Source organism: Stegodyphus dumicola, chromosome 7 (assembly GCF_044657685.1).
Source record: "Stegodyphus dumicola isolate Sdum_Otavi_A_Nest chromosome 7, ASM4465768v1".
Taxonomy (NCBI): Eukaryota; Metazoa; Arthropoda; class Arachnida; order Araneae; family Eresidae; genus Stegodyphus; species Stegodyphus dumicola.
In genome coordinates this window covers 175837729-175854563 of record NC_140774.1, presented here as the reverse complement: position 1 = coordinate 175854563, position 16835 = coordinate 175837729, and the positions used below count along the sequence as shown (strand labels likewise).

The window sequence follows — 16835 nt, the reverse complement described above, 5'->3', positions numbered from 1 at the left end:
ATTGAATATTTCGATAATCCAATAAATTAAAGGTTGAAGTTTCAATATTTTATTTTCGGAGGGAGGGGAATTTTTTTCAGTTTTGTTCCATTATCCTAAGTATATTTGCTTCGATTCTTTATTTTTTCTATAAAAGCGGAAATCTTACGCATGGTATACATATAACGCATAGCTTCAATTAAAATTTAATAATATACAGGGTGTTTATAATTAAAGTTCCACATTGAAACGGTCATAAAACAAAAACTACTGGATCAAATGTTATCAAACCTGGTAATCGTGTAAAAGAGATCATAGGAATTTATTTTCCGCGAAAAAAGTTCCAAACCTCACCACCAGGGGGAAAATGGTGCTGTATGCAATATTTTTAAACGAAATATGAGTCGGAATCTAACTTAACCTTTTGTTACACGGGTTTAATATGTTGCATACCCTTAAGAAATTTTGAAGTAAGAAAATTACCATTTAAAGGCTTTAAATTCGATAAACGTCGAGTGCGTCATCCGTGTAAGTGAGAAATTCGTCCGTGAAAACCACGAATTAGCGATTAGAAAATGTGAGATCGCAAATCACTCGCACAAGTGCGTACAATCTGGAAATCGTTTTCTTACAGATCGCTAATTTGTAATTTTAAAGCCTGAATTCGGCCCTAAAACATGAAAATACTGATTCAAAACGCTTTTAATTGATTTGGGCCAAAAAAATTCCTCATGTTATCTATCTAGTTCCATTGCATTCTCCTACTGCATTCGATTGCATAGCAGTCATTCCACACCATTTGGTGTGGAATGACAGCTAGTTTTATAACTGAACCATTTTTCTCTGAAGAACAGTCGACAGCTGGACTACTGTGATTGCAGCTCATTTAGAGTCAATGTTAAAATGTTTCGTGATACATGAACTGCAGTAACGTGGCATTTTAGATACTACGATTTATATGCACGGCTGGGCCCCACCTCACGTGTGTCGCACAGTTACTTAGGCAACATTTCACGAATGAACGTCTTATACGCCAACACTTGCCCTCTTCCCACCAGACCTCAACCTCTGTAACTTTTAGCTATGGGATTTTATCAAAAGCGCTGTTTATGGTGATAATCTAAACAATTTGGCAGAAATGAAAAATGTTAAACACTGACATGTCCGTAACATTCCTCCCGATATGCTAAGAGCTGCTGTTGAGAATGCAGTAACAGGATTTAACATGCTTTCGGAAAATGGTAGACGCTACATTGAACATGCTTTGTAACACGTTTCGGAAAATATAAACACATTTTAAGCAGATGTTTTCGTATCTTATTTCATTTAAGAATCTTGTATACAGCGTCATTTTCCCCCTGGTGATGAGTTTTTTTAACTATTTTTTCCTCGCTGAAAATAAATTCTCATAACCTCCTTTACATGATTCCCAAGTTTGATAACATTTGGTACGGTAGTTTTCCTTTTATGACCATTTCAAGTTGGAACTTTAATTATAACCACCATGTAAATTAAACTTTAGTTTAAAAGTTTGGTTCAAGTCCCAGCTTTAAAAATATATATATAAATATAATCTTTTATATTAATCCTCTTAGAAAGAATGTTTTAAGAAGCTAATTTTTCTCTCACGTTATAGATCGTATAAAAAAACATGATCTTTAGTATGATTTAGATTGTTTCAGCCGATATAAAAATCGGGTTACTCGGTGGTACAGAATTAACCCTGCTGGACTGTTTTATTTCTTTGTCATTTAGCAAAAATTTTTTAATTAAAATATTTATCCTTTGGACTTTGCTTTTTTTATTTATAGTTAAAATGACTAGAAAATGAAAAGCTGTCTTCAGCTGAAACGCAATTCATGTAATTGATATTTTAAAAAAATTGACAAGAAAGCAAAATTTATGGAAGTCTAGCAATCGAAAAATCTTAATTTTCTTGTGTGTGCAATGAAAATAACTGTAGAAGGAAAGAAGAAAATTAGGGAGAAAAGTAAGCAAAAATTTGCAGAGAAATTTGGCTGTCAGACATACCAAGATGTTTCAAAAAGTTGGACGCTTTTGAAGATACTTTCAGGATACTTCAATGAATTTAGGTGTTCAAAGAAAAAACACTTGGACGTGTACACCAGCAAATACCATTAATTGAGCTTGTGGTTAACAGAAAAGAGAATATGGTTTAGACTATATGGTTGTATAAATTTAAATTACGTTATAGAACATCATATCGTATCATAAATGGAGAATTCCATGATTTTCTCATTCGAATTATTTGAAGATTCAGGAGTTTATCCAGTGATGTATGTGGATGTCACCTAAAGATGTTTTTTTTTTTTTTTTTTTTTCCTCCTGATGAAACAGCGGCCGAGTGGTAAATCGCTGAACGCTGGTAGTTCTGTCCGAGGTCCGAATCCCGCTAACGGGCTGGCTGCTTGGGCATTTTCGTGGTTTTCCCCATGTGCAACGTGTATGCCAGCCAGTTCCCCTTAGAAAGTCCTTCACGAAGGCATCCCTCCCCTTAGGCAGATAGCCCTAGTGTGCTTTGTCATAATTAAATAAACCAAAACCTCTTGATGAAACCAGTCTTTCCTTTCATCTCATACCTTCAAAATGTTTAGCCTCTAAAGACTGATAAAGGCTCTGACCAAATATTGATGAAATGGATTGAATTGAATTATTAAGTTACGTCAAAGCAGGGCTATCTGCCTAAAAGGAAGGATGCCTTTGTGAAGAACTTTCTAAGGGAAATCAGCTGGCATACACGGTACACATGAGAAAATCCACGAAAACGCCCATGCAACCAGCCTGTTTACCGGGATTCGAACCCCGGAGTGAACTATCAGTGTTCAGCGACTTTACCGCTCGGCCGTTTGTGAGCCTTTATGAAATGGAAGGCGATAACTTTATTTAAAATGATTGTCAGAAATATCAAGATATTTCGAAAATTTGGATACTTCTTAATATACTTGCGGAATGCCTAAAGAAAAAGAGCAAGAATAAAGTAGAATGAAGAAAAAGAGCAAGAATAAAGTAGAATGCCTGAAGAAAAAGAGAAGAAAAAATACATTTTACGGTAAAATTTAGTATTTGTATTTCTTTTTTAAATTTAAAACTTTTTAATCTTATGATATTTGATTTTTAAGATTTCAAAAATAAAATATTTGACTAAAATATGAATAACATTTAAGAAGCCAAATGTAGGATAAAATTGTGTAAAGCAATGGGCACAATGATAAAACTGTTTAAAGCAGTGTATGCAAGTCATCCTAAGTTAAAATGTCGGTTATACATCTGTCTTATTTATATATATCTTTTCTGAACGGAACATTGAAAGGCGTGTAAAACTGTGCTTTACTGTATTTTCTCTTTTAATATAGTATGCAGTTTTCAAACTCATTGTAGTCTGGGTTACAAAGTATTCTTCCGAAAGAAACGCTGTTCAAATAAATAAAATCAAATTCCGGAAAATTGATATTAATAAATATATTTAAAATGCTCAGTTTGAAGAAATAAATAGAAAATTTTAAAACAATTATCTGAAGAGACAATGCAACACAAACAATTAAAATAAAAATTTAAAAATTACCTAAAATAATAACTAAGACGAAAAAAATATATAAAGAAAACTATTTAAAAAAAATAAACGCTGCACCTTTATTTACGCAGTTCGAATAGGTAAATAGAAATTTTTAAAACAGTTATTCGGAAAAAAAAAAAAAAAGTGCAACTTAAACAATTAAAATGAAATTCGAAAAAGAAAAAATTACTTAAAATAATAAGTTATAATTAAAAATATAATATAAAGAATATTATTTGGAAAAAAGGAACGATGGTGACTTTTTTTCCTCTCATGGGAAAGGAAACTAGGTTGCCATATATTAAGAAGTTCGCCAAGTGCAGTATTCTTGGCGCAAACTGACAAAAAAGTCCCAACAAAAATTTGTGAATTTCTCCGTAAATTTCGCTCCAAATTTTACAAAATTTCATATTTAGGCGTAATTTGAGTCGTAGAATCGAAATATGTAAAAAAATTGGTATGTTATTTCAGAAAAAGTCCGATTTTGTGTCAAAATATCTATGTTAGAATAGTGCTATATATAAATCTAATATATATCCTAAGTCGCGCTTTCGAGACATGAAGAACGCAATTTGAATTTTGTCAATCGGCCCAGTAGATCGGGAGATATAGGACTGTCCCATTTTTTTTTTTTTGAGCAGTGTACATTCTTGTTCATGGCAAAAGTGATTGGTATCAGTTATAAGAGCAAGTTTCTTCCAGTACTTCAGTGAATGTTGTTTGTGAAAAGTCAACGGAAGAATTTTTCAAATTTCACGATTTTTTTTTAATTTCGGAAGAATTTCACGATTTTTTTTAACCCTTAGGGTATACGGATTTAGTATACCCTAAGAGTTAAAAAAAAATCGTGTCACTAGTAACATTTAAATATCACTAAGAATTGTCCAAATTAACACCATACCATGAACTGAAAAATAACCATAAATTTTGTACATATATTAACCACATAAACTCAAATTTAGTTCTAAAAGACAGTGGAATGGGCAGCAAAGAACTTAAATTCATCTGAAACAAAAAATTTGCAGAGATTCATCAAACTTGTTAAAAAGATATTCCAGGCGTGAAAAAAGTAATTTCAATAGTTAAATAAATTGATTCTTCAATCAAAATATGTGTTAAACACCATGTGTTTTTTATAAAGTTTTATTTCCATAAGTATACAAGAAAAAATGTTCTGTTAAATTTTCTGTGTTGTTTTCTGAAATTCAAAATTTAATTTGTTTAATTCAAAAATGAGTGTAGATCATCAAAATTTTGCTGTATTGATAACAATAAATATATATACGTGAAGGTAATTTAAAATATAGTATTTCACACACATGAATATATACATATATATTGGTTATTTATTTTTAAAAATGTATATAGGCTTGCCTGCACACAGTAGTCTAAAATTTTTTATGCAGTTTCTATCCTAAGATAATGCCAGTCAATTGCTACTACATCAGTGCTCCATGGAGTTTAAATTGTCAACTAGAATTTCTCATAGCAATTAATTAACATGCAGATGCACACTGGCCTTTTTGCCACCCAGAAGAAACTTCGATTTCTAAATTCTACTGCCTGGCTCCTTACTAAATTTAAAAAATTTTGCATTCCGTAAATCCTGCTTTCCAGTGCTGCTGGCATCAGCTTTGCCGTGAACCTGGATGTAACACTTCTGAGATTAAATTAACCAATGTAAAGATGAATATCTGGTAATTGTGATTGCAATTTGATCAATCAGATTAGTATAGTGACATTAGTTATCTTCACTACAATTTGTTGGATCTACTGTGCTAGTTTAACACAAAATAATTTCATGGTACTCAAGAACAAAGATTGTGAAAAATCATGAAATATGTGTTTCTTATTATATAGGATTGGTGATAGAATTTCCTTTGTCTGTGGAAGGTGTATAGTTTAATAGAAAAAGATAAGCACCATATTTCTGTGCTGAAAAATTTAAATTAACCAACCATTGATATGAAACATTTGTCTGTAGTCAATATTAATCAGGTTGTTAATTCGGTGTCTTTTTAATTTGTTGCCCAAACTGTTGCAACAGTGTATGTGTGCTTTGAAATACATCCAGCTGTTTATATATTCTGTTTGGACATGAAAATTTTTGTTTCAAATATGACTCAAGTTCACTGTGTCATGACTATGTGCACCGCACTTGTTTAGTTTATCTCTTCAAGACAATGGTACGACTGTCCATGAGCATCATACACATTTTGAGGCTATTTAATAAACAATCTGCACTGTAACTTAGAATTTTCAAGTGTTTTGGTGCTTTTTTATGTACATTTTTTTGTAAATTCATTAACAGTGACTTTTGCGAAAGTTAATGAAAGGAGTAAAGACACAACAAAATTGTTAGGGTCACGATGGAGATGAAAAAAAGAGATTGTTGAAGATGTGTAATGTACAATGCCAAGTACGATGGTGTCTACGATTGTGAAAAACAAAGTTGCTATTAAATCGGCTAATGTGGCATAGAGAGGGTAAAATCATTTACCAAACATAGATCAGAAATATTTGATTATGCTAAAAATTGCTTTTGATATGGATAGCTGAAAAACATTATGTAAAGTTAATATTTCACCTAGTATTATTTTATTATTTGAGTATTAAACAGTGTTATACTAATAACAATAGGATTATTTATTGGAACAGATTTATTATTTTCCCTTTATTTCTCGTAAAAATTTGTTTGCCTTATTACGTTCAAGGATCTGGAACAAATTAATGATGTATACCGAGGGTGGCATTGTATTTGTAAATTCAACTATCATATTTGGTAACTCATACTGGACTGATAGATAAATCCTGTTTTACAAAGTTATGTGCATTTCTAATTTTATAAAATAAAAGAGAGAAACAATTATCTTAAAAGACTGTTTGGGGAAAGAGAAGTATGGCCCACTGCTTGGCACATTTTTCAAATTCACCAACTTGACATGCTCTCGCATCTTGTCTCCTAGATTTGCAACCCCTCCAGAAGACACTATGAAAGGTGTAACATTTACAGTGGCGAACAAGTAAAATAAAAGTTGAAGCAAAATTTAAAAAACTGAAAACCTATAAAAAAAGCATAATAATTTTAAAAACCAAACATGGTTAATAAAACATAGTAAGCTTTAAAAACCTGAAATTGGTACAAAACCCTGAAAAATTAAAATTCATGCACCTATATTTTTTTTTTTTTTTTAACTGAAAATACTTTCTAATAATGTTAAAAACTAAAAATCATTTCAAAAAGTTTCAAATTTTACTCAACCCTCTAATTGCCCGAAACTCGAGTTTGTCTATTCAAAATAAAGTTCTTGTATTTCAATCCATTTTGCGTCCCATCATCACTTGTGCCTGTCCGGTCTGGGGTTTCATTTGTGACACAACTATGAAAAGAATTCAACAAGTGCAAAATATGACTTTGAGGCAGATGGCAAATTGTCCCTGGTTCATTAGGAACGATGCAATTCATCGTGAACTCAATGTAGAAAAAATCAACGTCTGCTTTGCTGAAATTGCAAGATAATATTTCAGGAATATTCATAAAGTGAATAACAGCTCTATCCCACAGCTGGACTATAATTACGAGGATAGAGACAACAGAAAACGACCGAAAGTAGTCCTTATACATCTAAATACGTAAACTGTAATTGTTTTCTCTATTCCCCTTGGTAATTTACCTTAAAATCACATTTGATCATCTAATAATGACTTATTCTCAATTAGTTATACTCTGCTTTATATCGCGACATAGGTGTTGCAATGTAGGGTTTAATTTCATAACTACTGCTAGACTCTGAAAAATATGTCGACATCTGGTAGAAAGTTCTGCCACATAAGTTTTGCCATTATGTTATCTATTAAATTAACTCAGTTATTTTGTATCTCATCCAGCATAATATCTATCTTAATTTAATTCAATAGAAGTAACTCTTATTACCTTCCATGATCCCTTTTTACTTCAAAATAGACTCGCACCATTCAATAATATTGTTCATTATGTTATTCCTTTAACCCCTTTCCCCGGCCAATGCCTGTCTTGCAAGTGGATACACTTCCTTTTCAGATTCACCATTGGTAAAGACGACCAATAGCTCTGCCCACTTCACTCAAGTACCTCCAGAGACAACACCTTCAACTCAGACAAGCTCTTGCCATTCTGACGCTAGCATGCAGCAACTGCATTTACACTGCCGGACATCTATAGAACTAGCTCAATGCCTGCTGTATCTGAAGACTCTAAAATTGCACTTTCACAAGATATTTTTTATTTAAATTACGAAGTTCGTCACGTTAGGTTAGAAAAGATATGCCTTTTTCGTACGAGTTCTACACAGGATGTGGTTTTATAACCCGGGTGCCTGGTGACAAGTGTTTCTAACACCTGAGTCTTCTTCAAAAAGTTTCAAAATCATTACAAAACCCTAAAAAATTAAAATACTTTCACTTTAAAAAAATTTTAAGAAATGAAAATCCAATCCTTCCAAAAACATAATTTTAAAAACTAAAAATTGTTACAAAACACTGAAAAATGATGTCTGAAGCATAACCCTTATAAGGTCAGAAAATTCTTCCTCGGGTTTTGGATCTTGTAAAGTGGGGGAGGGGATAAATTCTTGCAATATCGGCAAGAAATGCTTTAAATACATCATTCTAAACGCAGTGGTCGTGAATTTTTCGCCACATAAATTTGTAAAGATGTGAATCAACCCCTTCATTTCTTCAGTCGATTTGTAGAATTTTCAGGAAATCGTTTGATTCCTGCACACACACCCTCAATGGTGTTAGTGTGTGCACCTTTTACCAGCCGCACATATGGCAAACTGTGGTTTACCTCTAAATGCTGAAATCCTTCGTCTTCCAGACATTTATATGCAGCCTAACAGTCGGAAATGATTGTGGTGCCACGCAACACCCATCAATCAAGCAGGCCCTCATTTGATTAGGAACCACTCTAAAAAACATCTGTAAGTATCTCTTCCTCCAACCATCCATCTTCCTTTCATGGACCTGCCTCTTCCATACTTAATCTTTCCAAACTTACTTTCATCAACCTCAACAATCTTCCAATCTTGCAACTATCTCTCACCATAACATGAATACATATTTCCCTACAGAAATTATACCAATTCACTTCCATGTGATTAGAAACATTCAGGTTCTTCAATTGCATATTTCTGAGGGCACCTTCCAAACCACTTTTGCATCACTAATGAAACTGTACACATATCCAAATTACTCAAACCAAACCAAGACCCTTTCCTTGCACTCCTACACACATCATGCCTTTCCTCTGTCACAGTAGACTGATTCCTACAAAACCATCATTTATTGCTTTTACTCTTTCTTTCTCTCAATTCCATACTTTTCCCACATTTTGGAAATGCATACGGTGATGCAATCAACCCCTCTTTCATACACCATTCTAACACAGCTTTCTTTCCTAATGCAGGCAACATGGCAAAAAATCTTTCAGAATATTCAGCATACTTCAACATGCATTCATTCACGTTTTTAACTATGCATCACTAATGAAACTGGAGGCCATTGTGAATATCTGTAAAAATTTATGTGAAGAAAAATTAATTTACCTGAAAAGAGGAATCCACTCTGCGAGGCCCAGCTGAAGAACAAAAAGTAATGAATTCTCAAAGAATTGTTTGAAATAACTTCACCTCTACCATCTGTTATCGTCTACACCAATCAGAAATTCTTAATTTAAAATACATACTGAGCATGCGCGAAAATGCTCCGAAATTCGTGCTCCTCCAGAATGGCAAAATTGACTTGGATACCACAATTGGCACACTTATTAATCTCGTAAAAAGCGCCAAATAAATGGGTGGTTCTGCATCTGACCCAGCTGTTTTTGTTACAGCCTTTAAAGTGGAATTTTAATATATGTATGATGCATAATTTTAAATAATTAATAAAATGTGCTGAAATCTGTTAAGCTGTTTGAATAAGATAAACATTATTATATTGATACAAAGTTTTAAAAAAAATGTAATATGTTATACTGTCTATATTTGTATATTTATTTGCAGAGTATATTTGGTGGCCTCAAAAATTATTTCAGTAAAGGGGGTTCCACAGATCCTTCATTCAGGCCCCCTACTGCTGAAATTTCATCTAGAAAGCATTCAAGCACTTTGCAAGATACAGTAGAAAATTTAAAAACTGATACTAAACTAAGTGAAGCATCACATCCAGCTTTAAGAGTTCGGGATTTGTCATTTGATGAATCAGATTCATTTCAATCAAACCTATCGAAGCCAAAGACCCTTTCACCTTCAGCTTCTTCAGGATTTTCCAGTAACATTGAAGAAAAACTTGATAAAAACCTTGGTAAATATATCTTAAAATATTTTTTTGAATATATCCCAATCTTTTTTCAACCAATCTATAAAACTGAAAAGGCAAGAAATATCTATAATAAAATACTTCTCTTTTTTTAGGAATCAGTTTTTTTGTACTGTTGTTTTTCCCATGCTCACAGCAATGTATTTTCACTTAAAAAACATCATAGAATCACACTGTGTCATGCAATGTAGGTATTGGTCACTGGTCAAAACAGATGTGCTATGTGCTTAACTTGGTTGCCAGATCTGTGCTTTTTAGTGACATGGATTGCCATATAAACTATTTTGCTGTGCCTCGTGAATCTTCTTCGCGACTTTATTATCGGAGTTTGCGGATAATTAGATAGTACCAATATTTTCAATTTTTAAAGTTCTGTTGCTATTGTTTAATATTAAAGAAGTCCAAAATATTTACTTTTATTAATTTCTTATTTAAAAATATAATAATTTTTGGTACTATTGCATTACCTACCCAACTTTGACAAGAATCACAGGCAAATTCCTATGTCACCAAAGTAGGCAATACAGAAGATAACTAAAATGTGTTTTATCTGGCAACCCATTAATGGTTGCATGCAGATTATGCCAGTGCATAATGTGTACAATTTTGGAATTCGAGGGCTATATTTTTATATTTTTGCTTGTGATTAGTATGTGAAGTTTTTTCCTTGTAATGAATCGCAATGAATCTGGAATCTGCTTGCTAATGCAAAAGTCAGTGTTGCAGGCATTTTGCCTAGTAGTAGAGAGTGTAGGAATTCACATCCCACGAAGTTTTATTTTACAGACAATTACATTGTATGGAAATGTACTGTCAAAGTTCTAATGTTAGTACAAAACCGGTTTGAGGATAGCCAAATATCATTTATGACAGCTGTTTGCTTTATTTATTGCTAAAGAACGTGGAATATTTGCATTTCAAGGAAAATATTTGCTTGCAGTATCCATGTTTGCTGTGCTGTACTGGTGTACAATTGTTGTAGTGTGAGTATTAAGATTTAAACTTTTTGTTGAGAGACACACTTTGCACTTGTTCTTCACTGTTCCTGCTTGTGCATGGTCGACATTTGGTGTTGGCTTATGAACAAATATTTAGTTTTGTGTTTTACCTTTTAATTTTAAATAAAGTTAATTTTATGGTTTACTACAGTCTTCAGCTTTTCTTTTGATGAACCTTCTGACAAGTTAGGAATATTGTGGCGTAAACCATTGGCACAAGAATATACATCTGAGAGTTTTGTGAAGAACCTAACATATCTCCAAATACAACTACTGTGCAGTTAACTGCAAGAAGTGTATGTGTCTAGTGTGGAAAAAGAAGAATGTAGAAAATTTGACAGCACTGGATGGATTGTTGAAATAGAAAAAAAAAAAAAAAAAATTTTTACAAGAAAAAAGAATAATGTAGGTCATGTTTTAGAAAGTGGTTTTTTGAAGGGATTTGTAGAAAAACATTTCTGGTTCAGTTTCCTGATCATACTACAGCACTGTTATTGAAAAAAAAATCGAAAAACATATTACTGAAAGAAGTACCATCTTTTTGGATAGTTGTATGAAGAACTCGAGCGAGCCAGTTATGATGATTGAAAATAAATCATAAGTATGATTCTGTAGATCCCCTAATTGGCTTACACTTGCAAAATGTGGAGAGGCTAGGGAGATCTATTCAGTTGAGGAATAAAAGGCAGAGGAGGGGGGACAGCCAGATATCACCTTCTGATTTAATTGGGGAATTCATTTGAAGAAAATGCGAGTAAAAAAAGTATAAAGAGTATTTTGAATAGATTTTAAAGTAAATAGCTGATCAATAGTCACTGACTGTATACATGTAAATATTGTCTGGATTGATTTTCATTATTATTATTATCAAAGTAAAATGTACACAAAATGATGCATTTTGCTACCTTTTATCTATCTCCACTGTCACATTATTATAGAAATCTTACATCTTGAAAGTAGCTTATTTGATAACAGCTTTTTCTAAATAGAAGCTGACTTGTTTTTAAGTTAAAACAAGTCACTGTGTACATGGTAAGCAGAGCCAAGTTTCTCTGCAATTCTCGGATGTTTTTTCCAAGTTAAAACAGATTGCTATGCACACAGGCAGAAGACCAGGAAAAAATACATAGTTGTTTTATTATGGATGTTTCTTGCATGTTTAATTTAATTTGTTGCTATTTTATATAAATTTTGGTGTTTCATTATCGATGTTTAATCTAAGTTTTGGTATTTCAGTATGGATGTTATTTTATGTAATTTTCAGTGTGCTACTGTTTTTCACATGTTAGGTTGGCAAAAAATCAGTCGGCAACGATTGGCGACTTTGTGGATGGGTCAGGTGGATATTGTGACAGTACTTAATTTTTTTTTTTCCTATATGGATGTTAGGAGTAATCATGTATGTGTAGAAATGTATTAGTAATAATTAATAAAATTGCTTTTTGATGTTCATAATGCTACCTTCATTAATGTCTTTCATGTATAAGTATCTTCATGTGTATGCATACTTATATGAATAGTTCAGTATATGTATACATAAGATACAATCCTAGCTTTAATTTGTATTAACACATGAAGTCTGTAATAAATAGGAAAGGAATCTAATAGTTGGGCTTTTACTATAACAAGATTTAATGATTCTCTGTATTTTAATCCCCCATCCTCTCACAGTTAGTTCAGAGAACTTATATGTGCTATATTTCTTGAATGTGGTAGATATTCATGATTAATTTTTACTTGCAGAAAATAAATAAAAGTGCTTACATGTAAGTGCAACCCACCTTGGCATCATTAAAAAAACATGTGAAGAGTAAACATAGGTCTAGTACTGTGTGATCACACAAGCAAGAGCAGTTTGGCTGAGGTTCAAGATGGGTCAGTTTAATTGAAGGGGTGTGGGTGAAAAGCGCAGCACAGGTCAAGGAGTGTTGTTAAGTGTTTTTCTTATAATCATTGAGTATCGCTATTACTGACCTCCTTTTACTTTAAAATCTTCATTTTTACTATAATTTCCAGTGTTCCAGGAAGCTCTAGAAATAAGCCTTCCTGCAACAATTTTAAGTAATTAGTGTATAATGTGATTAAAGTTTGTGTGATGAATCACAATTAGGAAGACTGACCATCACAGTTACGCAGCCAACACATAGAGTGAGTAAGATGACTGGCGTTTCTATTGCCAGCATAAACAGAATTCATAAAGAATCTGAAAGTAAAGAAAATGTTGAATTCTCTTTTCCCTAAAAAAAAAAAAAAAAAAAAAAAAAAAAAGAGAGAGAAAAGAAAAAGAGAAACTGTTGTAAGTACAGGCTTAGATAATTTTGATTTGGATACTTTAAGACAAGCAATTCAAAACTTTTAGGTTCAAGGAAAAGGAAGTAGCAACTATAGCCAAACTGCTTTCTGTATTAAAAGTTTAATTTATAATCTAACTCTACAACTGGAGATTATCATGGGCAAATGAAAAGTTAATTTCGAACCTACCACCAAATTCTGTTATAATTATTGATAATGCACCTTATCATTCAGTGCAGCTCAGTAAAGCCCCCATCCCAAAGTAAGTTACAGATTTTTTTCAAACTACTTCAAAAAAACAAATTCTATAGAGATTATAGGATTGGGCAACTGTGAATTGATGAATGGTCACTTATTCTTCTGAGACTCATCTATGCTAAAAGGCTGCTCAGAAAACCACAAAACAAAATTGCTCTATTACCAGAGCACCAAAATAACAAAGCAGCAAAAGACCATAACACAAAGAGTAAAGTTTGTTTAGCAAATGATGGTTCAAAGATTAGCCCATTCATTTTCTGACAGCTGTTTGGTTTGTTGGCAGAATTCTATTAATTGCAAACTGCAGATGAATCATAGTGCCGCTGCCAATTAGAATATCTATATGCATTCTTATTTATAAAATTTTTATTATTTTCTTTTTGTTTCTGCCATGGATTTAATAAAATAGGTATTCTTTTAATGAAATTGTGTACAGTTTACCATTTTTCTGTCTAGTTTGATTCTGGGCAAACATTTATGTTTGTTGTTAGGTGGCATTCTGTTAACTGAAAAAGTACCTTCCTCTCTTAATAATTTGTTTAGATTATGAGTATATGTACTGCATTATATAATGTGTATTCATAATTTATATCTGGCATACCTACATGAGCAAGTTTAAGCAATAATTGTTTCCAAAATGATAAGAACTAGACAATTATGAGTGTATGGAATTTTCTTATAAGTTATTTTAAGTAAACACAGAAATGCACTCTATATATTTATGTATTTGACAATTTTTAATGTGAGATGAAAATCAATGTGTACGATGCAGATATCAGAATTTTTCTCTCACCAACAAGGAAATTATGAAAACAAGTTTGAAGTTTATTGTGATACAAGAAAAGTGTTAAGAATTTTTTAAAACATATGTATTACCTTCTAAAAATATTCTGTGGTGCTATATTTTAAGAGCTGCATTTTTTTTTTTTAAATATATTATTAAGGACTTCATCTGGTGAGAAAAAATATAAAACAGCACACAAAGTTTATGTGATGTCTGAGATCAGATATTCTTTCTGAACAACATAATATTTAATAATCTTAGGAATATTCATAGTAAATACCTTGCAGCATATAGTTTTCTAAGCTGTATGTATGACATTGAAATTTTTACTAAATCTTTTCATTCACTTAATCAGAATTCTACTTTAAAAAAAAAAAAATTCTTATATTCCTTTTCTTAAAAGTGTATTTACTATCATGAATATATACTTTAAATTCAAATTATATTTTTGTAATATTATTATTTTAGAATTCATGTCTTTGGGGCTTGGAAGACTAAAGAATTTAGCTATTGGCTTAAATGAAGAGATAGAACAACAGAATGAAATGATAGATGTAATTCATAACAAAGCTGACAAAGCAGACGAGACCTTGGAGTATCAAAATCGGCAGATCAAACGTATATTAAAAAAATGATGACTGATAGTGAGATGTCTGTATTTTGTTTATAGAAGTATTTATTCAAATAAATTCCACTGTCACTATAGTTTATTGTATGTTTTAGTTTTTTAAAGAATTATTGCCTTGAAAATTCAGAATCAAGTCCGCTGTAACTAAAGTTTATTGTATGTTTTAGTTTTTTAAAGAATTATTACTTTGAAAATTCCAAGTCAAGGTATAATCATATTTTAATTGTTAAAGAAACACTTAATATTTTAAAAAGAATACTAAAATGAGAAAAATAAAAATTATTTCAGAGAACATACACATTTATATGTAATTTTATAAAATGTTGATTTTTTCACACCAGACTTTTCAGAAATAAAATACCTAAACTATTTATAGTTTTGCCATAAATCTATTGCTTATAGCTGGATAAAATATATTTATGCTTTTACCAAAGTGATACCAGTTACTGTAGATTAAGTTTATAGTTGCCTGATGAAAGTACCTATAGATATATTAAAAGCAGTAACATATTTAATTGAAATAAAATTTTCTGAAGTGTGATTTTTTTAAAAATTTGATTTATATAATATGGAAAAATGATGTTACATTTATTTATTTTATTTCCATATACTTATTTCTTTAAAGGGAATATTTTTAATTTGCAAATTTTTCCTCAATTGCTACAAAAATTGGTATCGCATTGGACAGTTAGTTTATATATTCGATGTCTGAATATCTCTTGGCCAAGAAAAATGCTGATTTTAGATGAAATTTAAGACACAAAAAAATTCTTCAATAGAATGTTGTGACATTGTCACCATTTTTGTATGTTTTTTTATTCCAAGTTCCAAATGTTTTTATTGACAGTTGTGATATTTTAATCTTGAACTTAGTTTTTAAATATGCACTTTTGGTATTTGTCTGCAATAGAAGAAACCGTAACAAAATTTTTGCAGAAATACCATTATTTTGCCACAAAATCACTAGAGAATAACTTTCAGATTTGTTCTAAAAATGACTGCTATAAAATTTACACCATAACAAACCAAACAAAAACTCTTCAAGCAGGTTTATTGATTGAATTCTGAGTTAAATGTATAATTGAAATGTAAAATATGTATATAATAAGTATTTTTTGTAATTATAAATAATTTTTTCCTTAAAACATTACCAAACCATGCAAAGTTTGTTGCTCTAATTCATAAGTACCAAATCTTGTTTAAATTATCCATACTTTAATTTCCAACCTTAAATGTTTACATATCACACTTGCAATAATATTTGATTTGGAAGTAATGTTTAATTTATAGACTGAGAAGACCTGTGTGAAATGATAAATGTGAACAACTATCATGCAATATTTTATTTTGATATTAATCAGTATTTGTGGATATCTTGAATTTATTTTCTGTTCTATATACATTTTCTATGAATAATGTTAAGTTTTACATTGTATATATATGTATCATTATATATTTATATTAGTGTATCAGTTATTAATATTAAAGAGTATGATGAATTTATCAGTTATTTGGTCATTTCATTTAATGAAAAATATATAGCACGTGTCTAGTGTTATACGAGAAACATGTAATTTTGCACATATTGATGGGCTGGAACAAAATTGCATTAAGCTAGTTCAGTGGGCATTATTTTGCCCACCAGATTATCTCACTTTGTGCCACTAATGCCATATTTACATTTCTAAGATAATAATATTATTTTATCTATTGTCTTTTATGCACATTGATTCCTTTTTCAAAATATTACACAATTTTTCCATTTCATAGCTCATTATTTGTAATATTTGAAACTTATTCAAGTTATGATTGTGAATATTTGCATAATTACGCTAAGGAAAGGAGAACTTGCACATCTCTTACTTTAAATCACAAACTAGAAAATACTAATCTTAAAAATATGTTGAATGCTGAGCGGGCTTAAAATTACATCTCGTATACTAAACAGTCAATCAAGGTATGAAT

At 31.3% G+C, this 16835-nt stretch overlaps 1 protein-coding gene across 1 annotated transcript in view; it reads left to right on the top strand.

The window, feature by feature from the left end:
• Snap29 (Synaptosomal-associated protein 29kDa) overlaps positions 1-16373 on the top strand; it is a 34062-nt gene extending 17689 nt beyond the window's left edge. Inside the window, exons 4-5 of the mRNA XM_085821085.1 lie at positions 9595-9895; positions 14711-16373. Of these exons, the coding sequence (XP_085677211.1) occupies positions 9595-9895; positions 14711-14877 (468 nt within the window). The 3' untranslated portion in view covers positions 14878-16373. The remainder of the gene's footprint in view (positions 1-9594; positions 9896-14710) is intronic.
• The last annotated feature ends 462 nt before the right edge of the window (positions 16374-16835 follow it).